This window comes from Lutjanus erythropterus, chromosome 4, assembly GCF_056507025.1.
Source record: "Lutjanus erythropterus isolate fLutEry1 chromosome 4, fLutEry1.hap2, whole genome shotgun sequence".
In the NCBI taxonomy this organism is placed as follows: domain Eukaryota; kingdom Metazoa; phylum Chordata; class Actinopteri; order Lutjaniformes; family Lutjanidae; genus Lutjanus; species Lutjanus erythropterus.
The window spans coordinates 5,109,303-5,137,265 of record NC_139320.1 but is presented as its reverse complement, the minus strand read 5'-3'; the positions used below and the strand labels follow the sequence as shown (position 1 = coordinate 5,137,265).

General features: G+C 41.3%; 1 protein-coding gene across 1 annotated transcript in view; it reads right to left on the bottom strand.

The window, feature by feature from the left end:
* Positions 1-27,963, bottom strand: part of bcas3 (BCAS3 microtubule associated cell migration factor) — a 486,530-nt gene that overhangs the window by 29,459 nt on the left and 429,108 nt on the right. The window contains exon 23 of the mRNA XM_084716803.1: positions 21,695-21,871. Within this exon, the coding sequence (XP_084572929.1) occupies positions 21,695-21,871 (177 nt within the window). The remainder of the gene's footprint in view (positions 1-21,694; positions 21,872-27,963) is intronic.

Sequence of the window (27,963 nt, the reverse complement as noted above, 5' to 3'; positions counted from 1 at the left end):
GATATCGCAATAAAGTCACACGATGGCCCACAGGAAAAGGCAGTCATATGTATATGCTATAGATATCTCATAATTTACACTAGCCAAAAAGTGAAAAACACTGATATTATACAATCATAAAGTTAACTTATTCAGCATCATTTTTTTCAGATGTCTTTTTAAAACAGTTCAAAGTAAGGGCAGATTTGATTTTGTTTAGGATTTTATTTCATCCATGCTTTAAAACCTTTCAAAGTAAAGGCATAATGGCACTGGTGTAGTGGTATGGGGTGGGGGTGTGTGTGGAAGACCAGGGGAGAAATATAGAGTGAAAATAAAGTCGAATGAATATGATTCAGGAAGGAAAAATAGACAAATGACAGTTTGCTAATGCTATCATGCTAACCTTTGCTAAAATTCAACTTTTGAACCCATTTTTATCAGTTGCACCCCTAATTATTGTTTACAATTGCTAAAAATTGTGGGGTGGAGGTGCTTTTAAAAGAGGGGCATGCCACAAAAAAGTCTGGGATCCACTGAGTTAAAATAAGTATGTTACCTATGTAACGTCTTCAGAAGAAGTCAACATCAACTATTGGTTTCACACAAGACACGAACTCTGGCTTCCTGGGTGAAAGTCCTGAGTCCTGACTCATCCATCCAGCCCAACTCCTCCGTACGCACATAATGCTACAGGTGTGTCTCAAGAAAAGATGCTACAAAGATACCTACAGTGTCATAGTTTGAAGCATAGGGGCACTGATCAAGCTCCAGTATTTGACGCACTGGGAGTGAGAATGGGCTGCGTTCAGTAAGTTTGTGTGGTGCCATAATGTCTGTGAATCCATGAAAGATTATTTAAATAATATTTTAAGGCCCTTTTAAGTAAAATGCTTTTTAATGCTTTAAAGAGCTACTCAGATCATCATTGACTATGATACACAAGTGGCATTAAGGACATATTACACAACCAGTACAGCCAACAACATATACATATCTTTTGGTGTTTGACCGCTGTAATAATAAATAAATGTTTATAGAGCTTACACTGAAGAATCCAACTGGGGTTAGTATACTTGGAACGAACAAGGTTGTATGATGTTTCATTCAACCATGTCTAAAGACCAAAGTGTTTATACCTGTTCTGAGTAAACACACTGAAAGGATGAGTGATAGGCCGGCTGTGATAGCTTCTCCCGCTGTCTCCCTGATCCCTCTGAAAGAAATCTGGGTCTTCTGTGTGTCTTTGTGGTCTCAAAGCGATGAACTGTACAAATGGCGATGATGGTGCACAGTTTTGAACAGTCTTCTCTTTAAGGCATTTGTGTTGTTGCACAAAAAAAGATGGAAGTAGGTATGTGAGGAATGATAAAAGACTTTGTGAGAGAAGTTCCTACTTCCACAACTCTGTACACCTCACTCAGACCAGCTGGTTTGGGATTAGGGGGGTTAAGATACAGTATACTGGTATGGACGATAACTGATATTTAAAATATAAAATACTGAAACTGTAATAATAGAATACATATGCTAATATTGCGTAAGCAATCCACTGCCTCCTAAACATTGTGTATGCTTTTAAAAAAAATTGTGTTCCTCTCATTGTCTCAAATGCACAAGAAAGGTTAAAGATGAATTTCACTGATAGCATTTTTTGACAGCCCTGTTTGAGACACAGTCCCCCAAATTACTGTGTCAAAAGGGTGTATAGGGTTAGGGTTCACATATACACGTGCTAAATTGGTTGGACTCAATTTGACTCAGTGCATCAGCCCAGCATGGCAGGGATTTGCATCTCCACTACAGCAGGGCTACCTGCTTGAAGGTATGTCTTTTAACTTGTAACATACTTCTCTTGAGTCAAGTGGCTGTAAAATAAAAAAATAAACACACTTAATTTCCTTTAAGTTCTTCACAGTAAAAGTCCCCCATTATCTTGTCAGCTAAAAGCTTTTTGTTATGAAGCAGAAAATCAGGAAATGTTGAGTTTTCATCACGACTTCTATTCAGCTGAAAGCTAAGGTGAAACAGTAACACAAAGCAGGTACGTGAAAGTGCAAACAACAACAGAGGGGGGAACCAAGCTTCAAACCACAGAGATTCAGTTAGAAGCTACAAAAGTACTGAGCGCTGAACACACAGAGACTTTTAAAAATGCCTTTCTCTCTGGTATCCTGCACAGACATGAATGGAATGTAGTAACACATGCTTGTCTTCAGAGGATAAGGGGGGGGGGGGGGGGGGGGGTCATCACGGGTTGGTCAGAGATGGTCAATCTTGGCTGCGACTCAGCACAATGTGGCGAGTTGTACTGGTAATGGAAAGGCAGATCAACAAAGCATGGGTAAAATTGCAGGTGGAAAAACAGTATTAGCTGTATTCCTGAGAAGTAAATAAAGGTTGAATGAATGAATGGATGAAAAAAGATGTTGTGCTAATGAATTACTGGATTGAGACACAGTATTGCACCTCATATGAAATCCTGCTTGATACTGAAAAACACTGAAAGTCCTCATTTAAAGAGCAAACACTGGTTTCAGCCAGAAGCAAATGTATTCAAGATGGATCATTAAAATCCATTGGATGAAGGACTAGAACCTTTGTTACCTTGTGAGGCAGCTGGATTAGTGAGATCACAAATTTACATGAGAATTCATCTTGCCAGGCTTCAAGTTATCTGTTTGTCTCCGCAACTAAAGTGGTGCAGCCAATCAGTATCCTAGTGTCTTTTAGGTGTCACGATAGCAAGAAGTATCTGTGGAAGTGACTGCTCTTGAACAAACAATGGCGGCTCCAGAAGAGGTTAGCGTAGCTACTGTCATAGCATCAGTTATATCAGAACTGGAGAGTATTTCTTCATTGAAAGAAGAGCAAAGAACGACACTGAAGGCTTTTCTCCATGGAAAATATGTAGACTTGCACCGATTTCAACTTTCTTAGCCGATTCCGATTTCCGATTTTTGAGGGGTCTGACCTACCGATTCCGATTTTGGCCGGTTCCGATTTTCAGTCTTTCTAAGAACTGTAATTGACAGCATTCACAAACATTTTTGCAACTTTTCTTGTAAATATGTTCATAATAAGACACTGACTATTAAATATTCATTTAATACTTTCTCCAAAATCATCCAGATTACAACCATTTTGTACCATTTATATTAAGATTATGAATTGGGTGAACGTGATCTCGCGAGATCATCTCGCGGGATTTCGTGGGACGCGATTTCACGTGATCTTTTGTGGAAGCGGATGTAAACAAACCGGAGACTAACGCGGTGCAACAGTTTGAAGTAAAACTTTGCCGTGAGAAAAACAAACACAGAAGTTAAACGAGTCTGGATGAGAAAATGTTTGAGGAGACGCATCAACACAGGTTGTTTATTCTTCAGCCAGAACAGGAGGTGAGATTTTAACTGTCCCTCTGTGAACAGCAGTCTGCTGCTAGCTTGCTAGCATTAGCCTGAAGTGCGAGAGAGTTTACGGCTGTTCTGCGTCATTGTCAGCTGCTCTGTCTCGTTGTAGACTGTCTGTCTTCTCTTTATCCTGTTCTTGGAATCTGTCGCTGACACCATCTTCAAGCAGACGTGTCTGAGTGTGTAGCTGTTATCAGCGCCGTGTTGACGTCACGGTCAGTTTGTCTGCTGCGCGCATGTCGTGACCATCGTGCAGAACATGTGTGTGACAATGACGGGCACAGAACCGGATTTGTGACGCTGACCGGCCGGTCACCGGTCAAGGCCAGTCACGTGAAAACCGGCCCGATTCCGAGCATTGCCGATTAATCGGTGCAAGTCTAAAAATATGTTTTCGCTCTTCTCCTGACCAGCTTCAGCAAGAGTTTGATTTAACAACTAGCTCTGCTGGTAGTCACTGGACATGCCAGATAATTTGTTACACAGAACCAAAGGATTTTTGCGTGATCTTGCAAATCCATCTGCCTTGCAAGGTAACTCTCCTATAATTTAGCCTGCATTTGACATGACTGACAGATGGTTCATCCAATCATCTGCCAAGTGTTTTTTGAAAGTGCCTGCCCTTTTCCAAACAGTTTCTAATGACGACTTTCCAGATGGTTCTGTGTAACAAACCATCTGGTGTGTCAGGTTAGAACCTTTGTGCAATAAGCTAAGAAGTTAACAATGTAGTTCTGGTGTACTTAGTATACAACATGCACAGCTGACATCACTGTGTGTGTTGTGTAACTTTACATCACACCGTCCAAACTCCAAACCACTCAAGTAAGTATCACGCGATGGAGGTCACTAGTATCAGATGGAGCGACAGTTTGGAGAAAATGGCCTGGATGCAGTTTGAGTGATGGGTCACAGATCACGGCGAGTTCACCGCTCCACTAAGCGGAGTGACAGAAGCAGCAGCGACAACAAGTGTTTTGCTGCGTGCCGCCTGCCGCCGACGGTGGTGAAGCAGATTGGGTGAAGTGGATCGCCCTCAGCCACGAGTCCATTTCTGATGCGCTGCACAAAGTGTGTCTCCGGCTCCTCTTGTTGTTCGGCCAGAGCCAAAACAGACGCGGGGAGCCGGGGCTTTAAAAAGCGCTTCCCACCACTCTCACCATCCCTCTCTTTCTCTTTCTCGCCCCAATTCTCTCTCTCACTCTGCTCTCGCTCGCCCTCCTTTTCTGTGAACCCTTACAGCCCTGTGTGTGTGTTCGTACGTGTGTGTCTCCCTTGAGCGAGCTGTTAAGTGCAGTCTCCAAAAAACTCCACAAAAGCCCATTTGCAGTCAACTAGAGTCCGACACACACACACACACACACACACAACGTCCACACAAGTGCAGAGTGACACTAACACGCATAGACACATATACACACAATTACATTCACACACCGAGACCCTCACACATGTGGACACACACTTGCACACACGCACACTTTTCACACTTCCCTCTGGGCAAACGAGGCAGAGTGGCAGAGGCGAGGCCGGGATAAATGATACAATGATATCCAGGCCTGACTTGTCAGTGGAGTTGAGAGAGAGGATGAGGAGGAGGAGGATGAAGAGGAGGAGGGGCAAGCGGTGGCGGCTCTGAATACAGGAATTATTCTTCATCGTCTCACACTGTCGCCGCACATTACGCTCAAACTATCGCCTGGCAACGTGGAGAGAGAGAGACAGAGAGAGAGGTTGGGATGGGGGTGGGGGGGGGGGGGGGGCGCTGAAGGGCAGATATAATGACCACACTCTGCTTTCACACTCGCCGTCTCTTCTCTCAGCACCATACTCTCCGGCCTCAGCCAGCCTCGCATTCCCTTTTCTGTTCTTTCACTCGGTCCCTGACGTCTTTTTTTCCCCCCCTCTCTGTCTTCCTCCCTGCGTTTGTTCTTTCTGTCTGTCACGGCAGCGCTGAGTAGCTTTCAGGGAGAGAGTGCACTCATTTGCTCTCTCTCGCGCTTTCTTCACTCTCTTTGGTTAAAGCGAGGGGACAACATGGCCCTCTGGGCATGTCACAAAATGATTAACTAATAGTTTTGAGTTAGTCAAGTATCCAAATGGTGTGTGCGTGTGTGTGTGTGTGGTCCATTGCGTGAGTACTTCAGTCTGTGCATTAGGCCGGCTATTGAGATCATAGTCACAATTATGCGACGTACAATATACATGCAGCTGTACATACATGGAAGCTGCGAGAGAGCCGGTAGCTAAAGACTGGCCATATTCACGCCAATTGAAATGTTAGACAGTGAATGACTTCAATGGAGGGTTGCAGTCCCATTTTGAGAAGGCATGTCTGATTCATAATGTATCCAGCCAGCTTTCTGGACAGACTGAAAGGACTTGGGAGTTCATGACAAATCAGACTGGCATGTTGAAAACCTAAAGTATTACGTTGAGTTCGCTTGAGGAAACCAAAAGCAGACACATTCAGCCCTCCGATGTCTTTTCCTTCTCTTCCACTGGCCAGCATTTCTCACTGATGTCCTGTATGTTCATGTCTACCAGTCGCTGTCAGTCCACATGAGGTCAGTGACCTTATGATGGAGTTGCAGCCGAGTTCATTTAAACCCTGCGTAAGTGTGTGGTCGAGGCACAATTCACATTAGCATTTGTCTCTACAGTGAAGGATGATATAAACAGAAAGCAGCAGGAAAAAATACGACCTTGTCCTTAAACCACTTGAGGTTTTGATGAAGCACAAGCGAGATATATCAGTCCTCGATGCCCTACCTTACACCTGGTGCAAAGTGGTACAGATTGCAGTGCAACCGTCATTGCCAGTTTCCGAATGACGCAGTTGTCATTTTCACACCCAGCGCCTACCTTGTGTATGTTGCAGATATTACCTGGGTGTGTTGGTCCTAAAATGAGGTGTGGTCAGACATATTGTTTGTGCATTGCTATCTTGAGGCAGTGGAAAGTGGTCCTAAGTCACTGGCAAAGTAGTTTCCTGCTATGAACTTTGCATATCATGCCAGGCTGCCAGCTGTCCATATGCACTCCCTGTCAAACTCACTGCTGTGCTGCACATTTTTGGAAGTGGATCACATCAGCATCACCTGAGTCTGCTCACGAGCTGATCCGTTTTCTCAGCAGAAAATCATTCACCTCTCTAACTTGCTGAATGTGCCATTTAAACAGTAATGCGCCAGGTGCAGGTGCACACCAATTACTAATTAAGAAACTGCATACAACCCCTTTGTGACTTGCACCTTACTTTGTGCCCAGGTTATGCGCTGTTTAACTAGCAAAAATGGAGTTGGACCCTAAATGCATGCGCACCAGGCTCTTTAAACCATGCGCTATAAATTGTTTGAATACAGCCCTATTTGTTGGTTGCTTTGCAAGGCAGCTGGATTTGAGAATTCATCTTCCTATGCTACAAATTATTCATTTGTGTCCACTCCAAAAATGGTATAGTAAATCAGTATGTTAGGAGGGACTACTGGAAGCTACGGGAGTGGTTTTAGGTGGGTTAGAAGCAAGAAGTGTCCATGGAAGCAATAATAGCAGCTCTTTAAGATGTTAGCATAAATACTGAGATAGCATCAGTTATATCAGAACTGGACAGCATTTCTTCATTGAAAGAAGAACAAAGACAGGCACTGTCGGCAAGAGTTTGATCTGACTGGTTGAAGTTAGCCTGTGTTGGATGTGATTGACAGACGGTTCATCATAATCACCTGCCAAGTGTTTTTTCAAAGTGCCTGCCCTTTTCCAAACAGTTCTTAAGGACGCCTTCCCAGATGGTTCTGTGTAACAAACCATCTGGTGTGTCAGGTTAATTTGTCGGCACATTACAGATACTGGATGGGAAACTAAACTTCAACAATAGGCTACCCAAATAAACTTTGGCCATGTGGTGACACTTCTGTTATCATGTCAACTTTCAGTGGTTTGAATGCTTACAGTATGTTATGAACTATAGCATGAGAGGTTGTTAGCCAGCCGGCATAACACTGCATGAACCCACACAAGTTTATAGGGCTTGCATGCATGTTGCTCTTGTTGGTGTGTGTGGTTATGTGTGTATGTGTAGAACCGAGGCCAGCAGACGTCTGCATTGATTGATAGGAAAAGAAGGACCTCCAAGTCTGCACACTGCCCCCACCCCTCCATCCATCCCAGTGCGTTGTTTCTCTTATGATGGGTATCAGTGTACTAAAACAAGGCTGAATAGCAAAGAAACCAGTCAGTCGGCAGGATAATAGCCTGGCTTTGTGTGAATGGAGTACACGGCCAATTCAAATACAGGATGTATTGTACAACCATTAAATCACACAGCTGTCTGAACAGGCGTGCAGTCTAGTTTCCATGTTTCCTTAATAGACCAATTAATGAGGTTTTCTATGGAGTGATTTATATAATAGCAAAACTTAAAGAGGCTATTCATTTTTATAGAAATGTCACATTTTTTTCCTATGCAGCTTGTTTACATGGCTTCAGGCTTCAAGAGAGTTCATAGACATGACTACTTTATTGTAAAGTGACAAGAGAAGCTTACTGACACCATGTTCAAAGCATACTTCAGTGTATTCTAGGATTGCCTGAATATCATCCACATAGATATAACAAATGGATTGATTCCGATCTATGGACTACGTGTTAGTGACATATATACAGCACACTGGTGCAGAGAACTCCAGGTTATGTTAAAGATGAATTCCTCCCTTGTATCATCAATCTGGGATGTTCAGTGCATTCCAGAGATTATTTTGTGATGATGTCCTACTGTACCTCAACCTGCAACCCCACCTTTTACTTCTTCTTTACCTCTACAACTTTCCCATGAATGTGTCAGATAATCCCTACACAGCAAATGTAAACTTATTCCTTTTAACAATGACAATAATATACAGTACATGTGTAGTATTTCTACCATGGCGACAGAGAATACTTCACTCTGATTGGCTGGAAGGTGTGCATTATTTTCAGATATCCACATGCGTCTGATGCAGTGTTGTCAGCTCTGGTCTAAATTAATAGTCAAAGCTGGAAGGCTATTAGGCTTTGGGTTTTCCGGCTTGTTGAAGAGGTAGACGACTGTTAATTTCAAAGAAAGTTGTTGCCAACATAAAGTCTACATTTGAAGTCTGTATTCTCCAAAAATATGAACACAAAATGCTTGGACTTTCTGGTAAGTAGCAATGGCATTATTGGTATACTTCAGTCTACTTCATGTGTTGATGAATTGTAAGGCACTTTGCTTTACATTGGGTATTGATTACTCTCTGACAGCCGTGGCCACCATGCCCTCTCAATTTGGTCTCATGCTGCTAAAAAAAATCACATGCCCTGCAGCCACAGAGGCCTTGATGCCCCCACTCACATTGCCCCAGCTGATTTTTCTTCTCGTGAATACAATTTTTGGACACAATTTTTGGTTGAGATTCTAAATTCTTACTGAGCAACATCAAGTGAAACGTTTTGTATGCAACCAATTGTGCATTTGATTTTGTACCTGGTCTAAACCACTGGAAAATCAGGCTATTTATGATGATAGTTTGACACAAATCTAGCACCGACCAATTAGGAGGCTCATTTTGATTTGCCAATTCTGCATCTTCAAATGAGTACCGTGACTCTGATTATTCCAGGGTTGAGCGTGTATGATGTTTTGACTCAGGAGCATGTATACATTTTGGTAATATCTGAATGAAATCAGTCCTAAATCTTTAGTTAAATTCATTATTTCTGTGGACATAAAATCATTGCTTCATCCAATGGCTTTGCTGCCCTGGCATTTGGTCCTTGTGCCCTTGAAACTGACAGCACCAAAGGCCAAGTGGTATCTCCCTTAAGGCCTGGTGTCATACATTACTTTCATGTTCATTGTCAATATTTCTGTGACATTCCTATACTGCAAAGGAGCTGTTCAGAAAAGGTCAAGGCAGATTGGACAAAGTACAGGACCAACACTGGAGGCTTTCACATCCTGCATGACACTACAGGTCTAAAATATATTTAGACCTGCAGTAAGGAGGAGGAGGAGTAGGAAGGTGCGAATGGGTGCGTATCATACTTCCAATCATACGTGCTGTGAGTGCACTACAGGGGCCTTACAATTATGAGGTGTGCATAATAGCATTATGCACACCTATGACAGTATGACGCACAGCTTAAACAGCATTACCCACACCTAAGACGGCGTTACAACACCTAACAGCGTGACGTTCAACCTGCATCATTATATACTGTATACTGAATGGAGAATGACAGGACTGTGAGGCGCCTTGACATATGAGGCACTGTATGCTGTACCTTTCACACCCCAATATCAGTGCTAGATAGTAACACCAAACAAGCCTTGGAAATTATCTAAAATTCAAAGTCTGTCATGCCAACAGAGGAGTTTATTCCCACGAATGTCCAAAGCAGGCTTTTTGCGGGTGAAGGTGCCTGGTGCCGTGATAAAGAAATGGTAGAAAAAAGGACTTTGGCTACATGGAAGTATTCAAATGACTAGAAATGATCAAAATGTTGACCCTCTGGGGTGGAAAAGCTCATCATTTAAGTGTTTTCAACTTTCATCAAACAAATATCTAGCAAGCAGATGTTGCAAATAAATGTATTATTCCATCTTAGATAGTGTGCAGGACTTGCAACTTTTGCACCTGGCTAATGAAACAGATGTGTGAGCTGCTCTTGCATTTGGACATTTTCAAATCAGTCACACAGACTTAAAATATATAGAGAGAAATTTTCCAGGTTGTTCTGAAGAAAAGCCCAAATCTTGATATTCAACAGAAAAATAATGAGTAGATGAACCAATTACTGCCCACAGGGACTAATAACCAAAGCAATTATGGTGCTTTAGAAATGAGTAACAGTAATGAGTAATGTATTGCATTTTTCCAGTCAGGAGCCCCACACCGGTTAGATGCATACGGTAGATTACAGGCTCTTAGCAGTTGCCAGTGGCATTAAAACAATAAAGCATTATATTTGATAGGTTATGGTAATATGCAATGCACATTCATCAAATGGAAAAAGAACACTTGGTCCAAATGGAAAAATAGCCTGCTATTAAAGCACAATGATGTCTAGTGTAATATTGATTAGTAAATGGGGTGAGAGAGATAAGCAACATCGTGCCTTCTCTGTGAGATTTACGCTTCATGTTGAGTGATAAGACTAACTTGCTCACGTATGTTCACAAGTACGTATGCATGTGTCTGCACACAGTTCTGCTGTAGAGAGGAAACCCTCAATCTGCACCAAGACATTACATCAACAGATATTTTCTATTTCAAACTTTCCTTGGCGTTTATATATTTGTGCACACACAGCAGCAGCAGCAGCAGCATATGGCCACAGAGCTTATGTTTTCTCTGAAGCGATAACATCAGAAGTTTAGTGGAACCCTCCCAAAGTCTACATAAAGTATGTCACATAGCCAGAAGCCTACAGTCAAGGCTCCAACAGCAAATTAGCAATTATTAAGTCAGGGTGCCTGTTTGGACCACTGCGTGCTAGCTCATAAATAATAACATTTTAAGAGGTGGTGTAGGCCAGTCATATAGGTACAGCTGTTTGGGAAACACACACACATACAGTACAGTATATATATTCAACCACATGTAGATATTAGGCAGTTGATAGAAACACATATCCATCCACACATGCGTACACACAAACGCAAATAATTGCAAACACTTGTACATACACACACACAAGTATGGACCCTGCATGCATATCCTGCTAACACATGCATGTTAAGGGTATAGCTAATAAAATACAGGCCCACACACGCACTGACACACATGCATATACATTTAGTGCATACATGCATGCACGCACACACAAGTGTACATTTGTATATACAGTTCAAATATCAACAAAGGGTAGTGACAACGCAAATGTAGGCATCCTTAAACACACACAAACGTAAACGTACAGTATGAGTGTGTATATGCTTGTGCTTTATGTATACGGTACAAAAATATATAAGAAACTGCTAAAATTAATAAAACTAACACATGCACACACACTCTTGTACACACATCTATGTGCGCACACACGCACAAAAGGGAAACGCTCTCAACCTTTTGGTGCTGATAAGACTCTCCTAAATATTTGTGTTGAGTCGAGCGTTGAGAGATCCAGCTGAGTTCTGTGCTGCTCAGTCTTACTATTATTAGTATTATTATTATTATTATTATCATTACTCCCAGTTTCTTTGAGGTGGGATCTAACAAACACAGTTGGTTATGACCCAGCGGGTGTGGGTGGTCCCCAGCACCCTTAACTCATCAATCAACCAAACTACAGTATACTCTAGCACACGCACTGCTCAGTTCAGCAACATGCAAAACAAGTGGAGCACTGTTTGCACCATGAGTACAGGATATTTGGCCTAAACCATTATCTAGTTTCATTCTGAGAGTTGTGATGACACTGTGAGTCATAGATCATCGCTTAGGACTCGTCACAACAGTCCTGGAAGCTCTCAGACACTAAGGACAAAATTATGGAGACACATTAATGGCAGAAAAGGGAAAGATTTCATCAAACCAAATGTGATCTAAATTATTCTGACATTTTTAATGCTACCTAAGATTGAATTTGCGGTAAAAGCCATGTAAATAAACAAAATAAACAAATCTTACAACCATCCTATTCCTAATCAAACACAGCTTTTGGAAATTAAACAATAAATAAATGGAATGAGAAAAAGGACAACAGCAAATTAAATTTTTTGTAGGGTCAATCAACAGACTTCGAAGCACAGACTGATACTAACATTTTTAAGCACTGGCCTCAGGGCCACCAAGCCTGTGGCCAAAATACATTTTTGGTTACCTTGTGAGGCATCTGGATTCATTCAATTGTGAGATCACACAAGAATCCATTTTTCCAGGCTTAATGTTATCCGTTTGTGTCCGCACCAAAAGTGGTACAGCCAATCAGGGCCCTAGGAAGGGCTACTGGCAGCTACGGCTATGGTTTCAGGTGTGCCGACAAGACGCATCCATGGAAATGTTGATCTGATGGGTTGAGGTTAGCCCATGTTAGACAAGATAGACAGATAGCTCAGCCAATCACCTGCCAAGTGTTGTTGAAAGTGCCTGCCCTTTTCCTAACAGTTTCCAAGGTCGACTTCCTAGATGGTTCTGTGTAACAAACCATCTGGCGTGTCAGGGTACATTTTTGGTGGCCAAAATGTAAACTTATGTCAAAACAACACAGAAAAGGCTATTTAATGCATCTAAACACAGCCTTCCTGAACTGTCACACTCGCTGTCCAGTTTTACCATGATCCATGGTGTGGTCTTTCCTGAGGGCATTTTTTTCCAATTAAAAACAAGCTAGACTTCTCAGCAAGTTGAGGAAACTGGCAGCACACACCACAGTACATTATGTCCTTAGATCTGTCATATTTTAGCCACTTAAACTCATGCTCCCATTCACTTCTTGGGTTTTCATTGCCGTTTTGTTTTTTTGCCTTTTGTGCTTCTGGTTCATGTTAGGAGTTTGAGCAGGCTTAGTAAACCCAAACAACTGGGATAGTTGTGGAACTGTAACATTGTGTTGGCAAAGGCTCGCAATAAGAGGACAAAACTTACTTACATGGATGTTAGGTGGCCACAGAGTAACTTTTTCTGGTCACACGCCATCAGACCATGGCTAATAGCAAACCCTGTGAAGGTTACACAGAAAAACCCTCCAGAAACTGTAATTATTGACAGTATTCTGTCCAAAAAAAATTATGAAAACATGAGATTTAATTTACCTACCACATACATGAAAGACAGAAAGATTCACTGAATGACCAATGAACTTTTGGCTCACCAGCAGCATTGTTCAATGACAGTGTCCCGATCATTTTATTGCCAGTTACACATATGCACATTCAGTGGCCGAGTGGGGACGGCCAACCAATTAACTTGACAGGGGGTGATGCAACAGCAAGACACACAGACTCCACTTTGTTCGAGGTAAAACCACACAGAAAGCCTTAAACAGCCAAGTTTCATAATTAACATTTATCTGGTTTTTCCGAATCAAATCGATTCCACAAGACCAGTGACCAAAGTTTCCACTGCCCAGCTCCAGCTCAAGGCCCCTGGTTTGGAAACAACAAGTGTCTGTGAACACCATGGTTATGTTCATTTGCTAAAACATTTAGTACATATTGGCATCAAAATTCAATAATGCATTTATATACAGTCAAGGACGTATGTTGGTCTCAAAACTGGTGGGGACACAACAACCCACCTTTGCTTCCACTTCTAACAGATTAAAAATAGATATTCCTTCAAGAAGTCACTAAAACTCAAATTGATGAATCACATGTAAATTTTGTTATGGCAGTTCCGGAACATTTCTGTCAATTTTATTTTCGGTTGATATTAAATTACGTTGTCTCTTTGATATTCTGTGATTTCAAATTGTTGTATTTCTAATGTTTTGTGAGTGGACCCCAGGAAGACTAGCGACCACCTTGTGGAAGCTAATTGGGATCCGAATAAAGAATAAAGAACAGGCTGCAATATGTCTGATATCTACAAAGTACAAAACGTGTTGTCATGTTATGTGTGCTGTGCAGTGCAGGTGACAGAGCAAAGGGAATAATCTGAAAGATCAAGTATGGGCTGAAGTACGGACAGCCATAATAACTTTCCCTTGTTTGCACACTGATTGGCTTTTGCTTCTTCTGTGTCTGCTCATAGTTCAAATACTAAATTTCCCCCTCCCTTTCAGTTAATCAAATGCTAGAACAGAATGCCTAAATTGGTTGTCTTGGACACTCCCAAGTCATCAAATTCCTACGCTTTTTCTCGCCACTCTGTGACAAGGTAGCATTGAGTGGCTGTATGCAATGCACCAGGCCTTCAGCATAGTATAAAGAGTGAGAAAGTCCACGTATGGAGGAGGTGTGGTGGATTAATGGGTCAAACAAACGCAGGACTTTCACCTAGGAGACCAGGGTTTGGATGCAATGTGAAACCAAAGCTTTATTAAAAGTTTTAAGGTACATAACTTTATGTGCGCTATTCCTCAAATTAAATGAGTAGTCTTGATGCCGAAATATAACCAAACTGTGACCATTTCACAGTGTTAACCACATCAAACAGGATTTCTGTGTTGATATTTGACAAGCTGGGATGAGAACGGGTTGGGAGGGCACACTGAAGTTGCTCAAATATTGGTAGAGACAATTCTGTTCTCCCAAAGTCCATATGCAAAACTATGCCCTTGCATATGGCTTTAATTTTTGCTGCACCCATTTTGAACTAAACTGAACTTGTACATTTTTGCAACTTTTGTGGTATGGAAAAGCGCATGCTGGATTTAAGTATCAGCTAACGACAGTTTCTAACCAAAAGTGTGCTGCAAACGCCCATATCATTCAGCGCTGTGCTAAACTCAACTGCAATTAATCAAAGTGAAAACCTCTCAATGTAATCACAAAGAGCAGCTTATGCTTTTGTTAGGACATTGGCCGGAATTTTTGTAATACGTCCAAAAACTTTTATTACTGGTAGATTATTCATACCAACAGCCATCAGGCCATGCTGATGAAATGTTATTGCAGATTGTAGACAGGCCTGTAAGTCTTTGGTACAAAGTGGAAATGCTATAACATAAATCAGAGACAGATCTACATTTAGCTGTTCTCAAAGGCTGATTAACATGACACCAAAGGGATTCAACTTGTTATGGACGGTTTACATTTTCCTGCTGTAAAGACATGGTGTCTAATATCTCTTTCCTTGGAAAAGTCTGCTTATGCACAGTAATCAGGCCCAGGGAATAACGGGTGACATATAATGGGATAATGTAATGTGGATACAAAAAAGGTAACTGTATTCCATTACATTTACAGATTAAAAATTATATTACAGGTACATTTAGTAAAAATGGGGATTATTAGCAGGATTACTATTTTAAAATAAATAACAATATACTACCACCAATTTATTATCATGGCCTCAAGTGAAAAAAAAAATGGGTGGAAAATTCATAAATTTTTGTCTTTAAATCAATCAATAAATCATGCACAACAATGCAAAGAACAGCTGGACAAACTAATAAACCTAAGAACAAACATGAAACACATAAGGGCTTCACACTGCATTTAGCCCCGTGCTAAGGGACCTTTTATCCTTTAGGCTAAGAAAGCTTTCACACTGGCACAATCCTGGACTCCTAACCACGACTTTAGCCTAGGGCCTGCTGGTCCTGCTCCAGAGGAGAGTTAGCCCTCAGTTTATGGGGTTATCCACTGAAAATCACCTAAACCTGGGGCTAAAAAGCACCTGTGTGAAACAAGGCTAAACGAGCAGAGTAGTCATGGAACATTCTCAAATGATCACATCAGCCGGTATCTTAACTCTGGCTGAACAATATATGTGTGAAAAGGGGCTAAGTTAGCCCAAAGTTAACTCATAGCCCAGGGCTAAGAATGTGCAGTGTGAAAAGCCCTTTCGAGCGCCAGTGATTTATCGATTATTGATCAACTATGAAATTAATCTGCATCTATTTTGATGATGGATTAATCAGTTTGACTATTTTTTTTAAAGAGAAAATGTCCAAATTCTTTGATTTCAGCTCCTCTGATGTGAATATATAATATTCTGGTTTCTTTACTGAGAAAACAAGACAAAACAACTAATTGATTAATGGACAAAATGGTCAACAGACTAATTGATAATGGACCACACGGATATGTGTCCACATGTTTTTCAATTTGAAAAGATTAAAACAGGATTAACAAATTGTTGAATCATTTTTTAGAATTTTTTTTAAATGAAAATGATCAAATTCCTCTGATTTCAGTTTCTTAAATGTGAATATATGTAATATCTGGTTTCTTTACTCCTCTCTGACAGTAAACTCAATATTTTTGAGTTGTGGACAAAACAAGACATTTAAGGACATCATCTTGGACTTTGATCATCATTTTTCACCATTTTCTGAACCAAACAATTAACTGATTAATTGAATATGAAAATGATTGTTAGTTGCAGCCCTAAAAACACTATATTAGGCTAAACAATTTCACCATATTTTATATTGAGGTAATGCAAAAGTAACTGAAGTAATCAGTTTACATTACTTTAATATTGTGATACTTGGATAAAACTACTGACTACATTTTTTAACAGGTAATTTGTAACTGTATCACAATACATTTTTAAAGTCATCCTCCCAACACTGAAAGGAAATGACCCTATGGCAATAAACACGCAGCAGCAAAGATGGACACAAAATGAAAGACCCAAACACTTAGACCCTACCAAAAAATTATACATTGTGCAATGACATGATGCGAGTATACAGACATAAAAAGTGTCATTGTTCCTCAGCTGGCGCTGCTCTCAGCTGAGATACACCAGGTCGTGTTGAGCAGTAGTCCACTCTCCATATGGCTTCAATGGAATTTATGTTGGGCAGGCACCAATAAGCCAAATCTAGTTAGCAACATTATATCATTGGAGCCAAATCTAATTTCAGCCCTAGTGTGTTTTAGTCGTCAGTGACTCTCTCCCTCTCTCTCCCCTCCTCTTCTTCTTCATCTTCTGTTCTCTCTCTCCCTCCGTCCATCCGTCCATCTCTCTATGTGAGTGTCACCTGCCCTCTGAGCTGGCGACGCTGGGTCTCGGCCTTAGCGTGAGAGCCCCATTACCCTGACTGGAGGCTTTGTTTTCCCTGTGAATCTGCGAGAGAGTGTGTCTGTGTGTGTGTTTGTGTGTGTGTGTGTGTGTGTGTGTACAGGAGGAGAATGTCAGAGAGACGGTGATTTGTTACATCAGCAAGCATTCCAGCCCCGAGAGTGTATGAGTAGACACATAGAGGGGAAAAAATGTCATGTTTGTTGTTGTGATTCCGTCCAAATCTATTTTTGTAAATTATCATACGGAAAATCTCTTTTATAAATAAAAAGGTTAAAAAAAAGTGATAAAAAGCAAAGAATAAATAGTGAGGGACTCGACTGAAACAGATTGTATATAAAAGCTTGAAAAGTTTGCAAAGAATTCACTCAACAGTTGCATGGAAACATTTGACAGAGAAATAGATGAAGGGAATGTGTGTATAGATGAGGTGAGTGTGTGTGTATGTGTTTGCAATCAGGTTCAAGGTCTGTGTTCACAGATCCACTGTGCTGTGTGTGTGTGTGTGTGTGTGTGTGTGTGTGTGTGTGTGTGTGTGTGTGTGTGTGTGTGTGTGTGTGTGTAAGCACTGGGGCCACAGCTCCCAGCAAATGGAGACACTGAGCAAGATACCATCTGCCTCTGCCCATCTAAGTCTCACGCCAAGACACACACACACATTGAGAGAGCCTTTAAACACACCACATACAGCTCAATTCACAACGGAAACACTTTAAGTGCACATATATTAACATGGAAATCCCAGCAACTGTAAATAATTAATTGAATGCCACAACTCTGGCAAAAAAAACTCCGTCTCTCGACACTCTAACCCAGGGGGGAGTGTATCATGTGTGGATCATATGTGGATGGGATGACATGTTGGCTGTTGCCTCGTTCCAATATAAAGCCACAGGAAATCAGATCTTGGGCCAAGAAGACGTTTTTAACATTATTTGTAAGTCCTGTGTAGGAATACCACACTAAAAAGCATGAATGAAACGCCTGGTGTTCCACATCACTGTGTGTTTAATTCATTCAGCTACAGTTTGAGGTCTCTCGTGCACACCTGGTTCAATGCAGCTTTCATCAATAGTAATGTTTCAGAATATGAGGCCTTTATTTAATCTGAATTAGTGTTCTTTATGTTCCCTGACAGACTGTGCACAAGTCTGCTGTAAATGCACAGACTTCATTAGGGCTGAATGAATCTGAAAAAGCATCTAATGCAATTATTTTGACTAATATTTCAGTTGCAATATGATTTGCGATATTAGAGGTAATGATAATCTTTCCATCATTATTCTTATTTTGATTGAAAAACACGTCAAATAACTTTGGTGTGATGTTTTTTGCAGGAATCTGTAGAAGTCTAGAATCTGATTTATAGGATAGGACATATGTGCCTCAACACATTCATTCATTTGAAAGTTTTCTGACACACATTCTGCCTTAAACAAATATTGCACCTCCTGCCATTTGAAAATTGCAGAAAGCCATATTGTGATTTTGATAAAATATCAATTAACTGTGCAGCCCTAGACTCGGACACTAAAGTCAAAATGTACTGATTTGTACGGTAGAAGAGAAGTGATTCTGGACATGTAAATCAGAGACGTTTGGAAATGCTGTTGGCCCCATTTCAGGTTTAAAACTCCTGGGTAGCATTTTAGTCTGGACGGGCAGCCCTTTGGAAGCAATAGCGCAAACATCGCGGTGCGCTTTGATTGGGTCTATCAGTCGCCACGTGTCTTTCCCTCTTGCATCACATCACATGTTTACAAACGCTGTGAGTTTGGCTCTCACTAAACTGTTTCACTTTTATGCATCAATTCTGTGGCAAAGGTGAACAGCTGACCAACAACTGATCTATATTGCGGCATCACTCTTGGACTTCCTCGGTCTGTTTCCGGCAGTTTTGCTGTGTGGACAGCACAACACGGCTAACGGAGGACACAGCTTATTTACAAAGTTAGCATGCACGTTGTATTACCTTAGTGACAAGGGAAGACTCCAGAAAAATGCTAATGCATCTGAACTATCCTAACAAGTTGTTTCAGTCATAAATGTGTGTGCGTAAATAATTCCTCCTTTTGATGCAACAATATTTGAAAGTTTACTACTACATCTTTGCTGCTAGCTTTGGTTAGCTTGCTCTTAGTGTGTTCAGCCGCCATCTTTAGACAAAAACAGACACTGAACACGTCATTGACGATGTTTTAATAAAAACTGCATTATCTGAGAGGATTATGTGAAGAGCACTTATGTTTCTAGACCTCGCCGCTTCTAGCACTGACCCAACCAGATCCTATTTTTCATGTATCCATGGCACTCTGGTCCTTCCAGCAGATGCAGGAACACTTCCTATATGTTACAGTGCAGAAGTGCTGTGCTATTAGATTAGCCTACAGAGACCGAAGCCTCCCTGCCTGTCTGTCTGTCTGTCTGTATGTCTGTCTGTCTGTCTGTCTGTATGAATGGAAGGAGGAACCAACATGTCCATCACATTCCCTGTGGATGATGTCTTCAGGACAGCTCAAGGCGCAGGGACGAGTGCGTGTGTGTATCATGGGTGTATTTTGATGTAATGTGATCAGTAATGAATTTTGTGTTGCATTAAAGGGGTGGAGGGGGGCAGTCGAGATGTGAGGCGATGGTGGGTGGGGGGGCAAGAACAAGAGGCGACTGACTACTAGTGTCCGGGAGTCTCCAACATGTAATCTAATGAAGAAAACATTTGGGGGGGGTGCAGTAAAAAAGAGTGATGAGGAGAGAGAGAGAAACAGAGAGAGAGGCTACAAACGAGGTTAAGTCCAAACAGAGAGAAGGAAAAGAGAGGTGGGGGTGTGGGGGGGACTGGACTGGATATGGCTGGAGATGGTTGGGGGGGTGATAGTCGATGCTAAATCCATTAGGGCCCTGTGACCCCCCACTCCCCTACCCCAACACCCTCCCCACCACACCCCCACCCCTGTGGCTGCCTCTATGGAGTGACTCCCCCCCCCCCACCCCAAACACACATTTAAATCAAAGGAACTCTTGTTCACTTAAGGAGGGGGGAAAGAGAAAGAGAGAGCACTGCCGCTTCCTAAACGAGTTAACCATTTGGACGGTCAGGGCCAACGGCATGTCTGCTACACACACACACACACACACACACACACACACACACACACACACACACACACACACACACACACACACACACAGGCAGGAAACCTAAAAGTAAAGCAAGGTATGTGCAGATATGCCAAAGCTAAGCACACACACAGACACTGAGAGAACCAGAACATCCTTCCAGAGTTGGGCTCATCCATCACCGGACCTTGACCTGGCAGCACTGTACGCTGGCTAATGCCACAGTGAGGAAGTCAGGCTACATAACAAGGCGCTCAGCTGCGCTGGACGCATTTATAATGGGATTTATAATGAATTACAACAAAAACCAGTGACCCAGAGCACCAGTGATGAGTGCTGTTTGTGTGTGAAAGCATCAGGACACACACTACTCCAAGATCTACCAGTATGACATGTAAACTCAACACACTCATAGTGCATAAAGCATTTTATGAAAATATTTTTGCCTTGAAATTTATGTTATGCCACAGCTTCAAGAAATTTCCTAAAGAGATAGTTTGTAATATGTGAAATGAGGTTGTATGAGGTACTTATCCATAGTCAGTACCTCTTTTCACAAAGAGATTCTGCAGTATCACCGCAATTAGGGCTCATCTTTAAGCTGGCATTGTGTTTTTACACTGAACCAAGCAGCGCCGATATAAAGTCGCCCTAGTCGTGTCCTTTAACACAATGAGCCAGTGTGGGAGACTAACAAAACATAAGACAGAAGTCTTTCTGCTCACCTGTGCGTATGTATATTAATTCTCACTAATAAGGAATAAGGAATTATTGTTATAATCATAAAGCCTAAAAAATCTCAATAGACCTGCAAAGTGCACGCAGGACAGGATCACAGCTGTCAGATTGTCTTTAATAGGTCAGTCAGCATAACAGCTGGAACAGCTGTAGTGTTTGTGTCTGCGTGTTAACTGGGATCCAGAAAAAGGATTAAACAAATATGATCCATAACATACAAAATGAACCAGACATTACTGTACATGTGACCACGAGAACGGCCTGACCTTAGGAGAAAAAGGTATGTGTACTTCTGTCTCAGCCAGATTCTGGTTGGATATACCTGTTGGATAACCGTAATTCATGTGTCAAACTTCAGAAACACTGTCTGATTTTGTTTCCTTCATCCATATTCTGAAATCATACTGCCAATGCTTGCGTTCCAGGAGCATCTCCTTCTTAAAGGTGATGAGAGCTGACTTTATGATTGTTTATTGCATGTTATGCCCAGAATACACCCAAGAATTAATCAAGACACTTGTGTGCAGCTGATGAGGTGTATCCCAGTCTGTGTACCCATGCTGCAAGGTGGCAAAGCTGGGTTTGGACATGTCTTGAATAAATTAAAACTCTTAGATCACCATAAGATAGGGACCTAACTCTTTGTGAAAGCTTTTTGAAATGCATCCTCCAGTGTATAACCCCCGGGTGAAAAACAAACAGAAAATAGATGAGTAGAAGTTTTAGGTAAGTGGAAGTGTGTGCATGTGTTTGCGTGTGTTTGCGTGTTGTCTGTTGTCCACTGACCTGTAGCAGATCCTACTATATCCCTGGATGGGGACTCAGACATGGCGTCGGCCAGTCTCTCCCGGAGTCCTTCGTCGGTGGCGTCTGCTGAGCCAATGTTGTGCCGCGGCACGCCGAAGCTCTCCGGCCAGCTACCACATACTTCCAGCAGGGTCACACCACGTCCGTCAAACGCACCTGCATGCAAAGAGCAAACACAGGGTTGAGACTCTTTTGATTACTGAGTGAGCGATGCAGAGATATTAGCTGTTTTGCCAACTGTCCACTAATAAGCTGAGTCACGGGTATTTGGGCAAAATCAAATATATCAGGTCTGCATCAAATATATGTGTCAACTCCAGTGTCTCAGTGTCAAACACCACTACATCCTGAAAACCACCTGAAGCATGGACTATCTGTCTAGCAGCTTTATTGGACATGTCCAGACATGTTTGAGCCACCAGAGCCAGAGGATGGTGACAGGATGTTTTTTTTTTCTTCTGTGTGGGGTTGTTGGAACTGAAGTGAGCTGAAGTGAACTGTTGGGCTGATTTGGACTGAGAGAGTTACTGAGGGTGCGTTCGTAAGTGACCGTTAGGGAGGGTGAGGGGATGGTGAGACGGTGTCGTTTGTGTGTTGGTTCGTGGGGCTTGCATAGAGTTGGGGGACCATGTCTCTGGCACATCACTGAGCCATGTTTCAGGTCTAAAGTGCTGAGAAGAAAAACTCTGAATTTGCTGTGCAGAATTTAAATACACAAAAAATGTAAATAGTAAAAATTTTATTACACTATAATCTTACTCCATGTATGTATTCATGCCACTTTAAATATTTCATGAGAACCAGTCCTGTAAGACCTAAGTACAGAAGCATGAGTCAGCTGTAGCAGCAATGTGTATTAGTGGAACATCACTGATGAAGAGGTCACTGGTATGATTAAAGAAATCTTAAGTGATATCAGAAGGGAGGAAACATAATGCAGCAAAACTCAAATACTCTAATAATGCAACAAAAATGTTTATTTGCAAAATATGCTAATATCTAAGCCTTACATATTTCCTTGCATAACATATTTGGGATGGTGACCGTCACAGAGCAGCTGACTCCTGATAGAAGACTGATCTTCTGATAGTGTATTTTCACAGCAGCTGTGCGGGAAGTTGAACATTTTTTCATTAGAGTATGGTAAAAAATTTTGCATATTTTCTTAATTTTTTAAGAGGTGGATTTCACTGAATATATTGGCCTCCCACTTCACAACATAAATGAATTTACTACACACCGGTTGAACTGGAGTCCAGCAGATCAGCTGCTTTTAAGTCACAAACACACACACACACACACACACACACACACACACACACACACACACACACACACACACACACACACACACACACACACACAACAAACAACCTGTAAGCACAACACAATCTTCATGCCTGTCAAACCAAATCCACACAGAGCTGCACTGCACCTTAATCTTTTCTCCTTTCTGTCTGCCGTAATTTCTGCAATCAGAGAGATCTTGTGCTTTGGAGCCAGAGAGTCTGCAACCTGTTTCTGAGTGTGTGTGTGTGTACGTGCGTGCGTGCGTGCGTGTGTGTGTGACAAGCCAGCCAGGCGAGCAGGCATGCAGATACTAAAACAACTGGTTTATTCTATTAGTGTGTTCATCTGACTTGGTAACTGTGGCTGCCAGCACTGCAAGGTGATAAAGGCTGACAGGGATGATTTAGTGGTGATGTTAGTGAAATGCTTCTGTGACTCAGCACGCTGAAAAAACAATTATACAAACATATGACCTCAAGGCTTCAATTTCTACTCATCATCATTATCAGTTCAGTCCTGTATATCAGCATCATTGTGCTTGTCAACACTCAGGATATATGTGACAGACAGCGGTGCACAGGAAATGAAATGAGCCAAAAAACTTCAGTTTGACTTTAGCTGTTCAGTGGTGGGAATACCTGACATGAGGTGAATCAAATCTTAGATAAACATCCAAACATTTAACCCTTAAAATGACATGCACCTCTATTCAGAACCATTTGCTTCTAAAGATCCCTGTTTTGAAGAAAGGTTTAATCAAAAGTTCTTTGTAAGACTTGGGGTTCCATGTCAAAGTAGCAGCACAAATCATTACATCAGCACCCAACCTCAGAGAGCAGAAGAGTTGAGTGGATGAGGAGGGTTTTTTTTATGTTTTATTTTTTGATGATAACATGTGTGTGGGTTTTACTCGCCTGTCTGCTTTAGTAACAAGGATTAAAGTTCAGGGTTTAGGGTTAGGGGCCAGCACAATTCCCCATAGACTGGACTGAGACCAGAAAGTGTACAACAGATGCTAGTTTTGAGCAGAATCATAGAAAGGAGGGAAATCTTGTTTGCTGCCTACTACCTAACATGCTGTTTAACTAACTTAACATTAGCTAACTAGTTGCTAAAGTGACGTTATCTTGCCAAATCAAGTTGAGGGGTGTCCTAATGTAATCAAGTCTTTCCCAACCTCTTTACAATGGAAAGCGTGCCAGCTTGTTAGCATGTCAGCTAGCATTAACTTCAGTGAATTGTGTATTAACTTACAACGTTAATTTTACAGTTCAGTTTCGTAGAGTTCAGGCTAACTCCCACTGCATCCATAATATCATCCCATTTTAACCTCCAACCTCCTCGAAATAAAAATGAATGCATAATGACACAAGACCCACTGGTGTTCTGGTTTACTCAGCAGTGGATGCCTCCAGACCCGCTACAGGGTATTGGTTTATGCACGTCATCTATTTCACCTCTTAAGAGTCAGATTTGAGTGCACAGTGAATTAAAAGAAAATTGTAAAGTCTATCAGGAGTGATTAGATGGAATCTGAATGATATCATTCCCATGATTAACAAATGACCAAACCTAACAATACATTAACTGCCTTATTCAACAAGTTATCAAGTCCTTGGCTGTCAACCCTAAATGATAAACACATAAATGCTAAACATGTTCAACAAAACTTGAAGGGACACGTGCTTTGTTCCTGACTCTAGGAGACACTTTTTGTCTCTTTCTTCCTCTATCTCAGACAAGTGGACACACACAGGAATGTTGCTCGAGTGGTCTTGTGGATATCAGCAAAACCCCAGTGAGAAGGCAGACAGGATGACATCAAAGGAAAAAGTAAAGACAAGGACAGAAGAGATCCTCTCTTCCTGGAAACACCAACATCCCTGTGCACAATCTGTGTGTGTGTGTGTGTGTGTGTGTGTGTGTGTGTGTGTGTGTGTGTGTGTGTGTGTGTGTGTGTGTGTGTGTGTGTGTGTGTGTGTGTGTGTGCACATCTCTTTGTGGAAGCGCAGGAAACATGGATGGCCACAGATTGAGACCAACTGCGAGAAAAGATGAAGAATATGTTGAAGTATTCAGTTTCTGGCTCGACTAAAACATTAAAGATAAACTGAATCATTGATTTACTTGACATGTTGCAATTTGCTATGTTAAATTTCACATGATGTAGAAAATGATTTGAATTCATGTCACGTTTTTGCAATAAATGCCACAAGGGCCTGACCAGAACGAGCCTCAATCCTATCATCCTGCAACTCGACCCACACGCTCAAAATCGTGTGGGAAGCTTTGAGAAGGTTGATTTAATGAAATTTTAAAATATGTAGGCATGTAAAACCTCCAGCAAATGGTCAGCTGGAGGTTTTAGTGGGTTGTATCTTTAGAAGCAATGAGCCACACTTCACTCAGTAACACTAAGCTGTCTTGTCCAGATGGGCCTTTACAGCTACACAATTCAATTCAGCCTTTACAAAGGCGCGCGCACACACACACACACACACACACACACACACACACACACACACACACACACACACACACACACACACACACACACGCACATCCCAGCTATCCGGCATTAAATCAACCACCATGCAGAACATGAAAACATCATATCACCTCTAAGGCAAAAGGCACACAGGCTTGAGGAGTAGCAGATTATTAACAGATTATATTCACTGAAATGTTGCCATTTTTTGTCTTTACAACAATCAATCAATCAATCAATAAATTGCGCACAACAAAGGAAGGAACAGCTGGACAAACTAATAAACCTAACAACCAACATAAAACACTTACAACTGCAACGATTAATTTATTATTAATATTTGATTAATCACTTTGAGTCATTTTTTAATTAATAAAAAAGTCAAAACTCTCTGATTTCAGCTTCTTAAATGTGAATATTTTCTGGTTCCTTTACTCCTCTCTGACAGTAAACTGAATACTTTTGATTTGTGGACAAAACAAGACATTTGAGGACGTCATCTTGAGCTTTAATCAGCATTTCCCCCCATTTTCTGACATTTTATGGACCAAACAACTAATCAGTTAATTGAGAAAATAACTGACCGGTGAACCGATGATGAAAATAATCATTAGTTGCAGTCCTAAAAACACTATCATTAGGCTAAACAGTTTTACCTTATTTTATATTGAGGCAATGCAAAAGTGATGGAAAGTAATCAAATTATGTTACTTATAATAATATTATACTTGGATTATGTTACTGACTACATTTTGAACAAGTAATTAGTACTCTATCAGAATACCTTTTTAAAGGAACCCTCCCAACCCTGCACACACACACACACACACACACACACACACACACACAAACACACACACACACACACACACACACACACACACACCCGCACACCTCTCCCAGGCTCTCCTGGCCCTCTTTGATGGAGGGCCTGCTGGCACTAAAGGGGAATCCTTTGAAAAATCAATCCAACACACACACACAGTTTGTCTCTGAAGTGCAGTAAAGTTATCTGGAAGCTAAGTCGCTGTGTTTGAGGCCGAGCGTGTGTGTTTGTATGCTTCTGGAGGTCGGTCAGTATTATCACAGCGGGGAGCATGGAGGCCCGTGCAGCCTCTCGCCCCAGCATTAGCACCTGTCACTGGCCTGCAGCGGAGCTGAGATTGGCCAGGCTTCGGGGTATACACACACACACACACACACACACACACACACACACACACACACACACACACACACACACACACACACACACACACACACACACACACACACACACACACACACACACACACACACAGTAGTCTGCTCCCTGATAGCCAGTGAGCCAGGCAGATCAAAGGTTTTGACAGCGGTGGCTTTTCTGGATGATAAGAGCTTGGCAGAAGGTTAGGAAGAGCTTTAGGTTTATCAGAGCGGGCTTTGACCAATATGGGTATTTGAAGGCCGATACTGATAGCTTTAGACTGAAACTACCAATGTCTTACAGTGGTGCTGACTCAACAGTGGGCTCATTTTGGGGGGGATATAGTTGTGGTGCTGTTAAATTGTTTTGTGTTATACTGAGAGATATTTCTGTTATTTTGCCCACCTCATTTACATCAGTGAGAGTAGGCTAAATAACAGAAACACCTCTTAGTATAACAAAATATAGTTCATGTTATTAAGAAGGGCCCTGGTGCACACTCGTCAGGCCTACTATTTCTCCTTCTGTTATCTTTTAATCGATTGATCAGACATTTTTGAAAGGAAAAAAAAGTCCAGTTTCTTAAATGTGAATATTTTCTGGTTTCTTTACTCCTCTCTGACAGTAAACTGAATATTTTGCGGTTGTGGACAAAACAAGACACTTGAGGATGTCATCTTGGACTTTGGGAAACACTGATCAACATTTTACAACATTTTATGGACCACAAAACAATCGATCAGTGAGTGAAGAAAAAAATAAATAAAATATATATATATATATATATATATACACATATATGGATATATATGCTCCACATTTATTAAAACATTTATAAAAACTGTACACATTTGTCAAAACTGTGCAGTACACTGCCACCATTGTTGTAAAACATTTTCTATTTTATATATTTATAACTCTAAAAAATATTAATATTACATTAAGTACACATCAAATTATACATAAATATGTACATTTGCTTCTTGAAAAGTTAAATTTCTGACTGATATCAAAGTGACCTTGAACTTACTGTTAGACTCATTGTTTCACCTTATAAGTTTATATTTTCTCCTGTTTTACATGTATTACTCCATTTTAACTACTTTTGCAATCTACTGGAGACAATAACATTATTTCACTACACATTGTACTCGTATGACAGCATACGTGACTAATAAAATTTGACTTTGATTTTACCGTGAAACGACTTCTTTCTGTTTCCAAAATCTTTCCTTACTGTGAGGAGGGATACTGACATAACAAGTGGATATTTATACCAGAAAG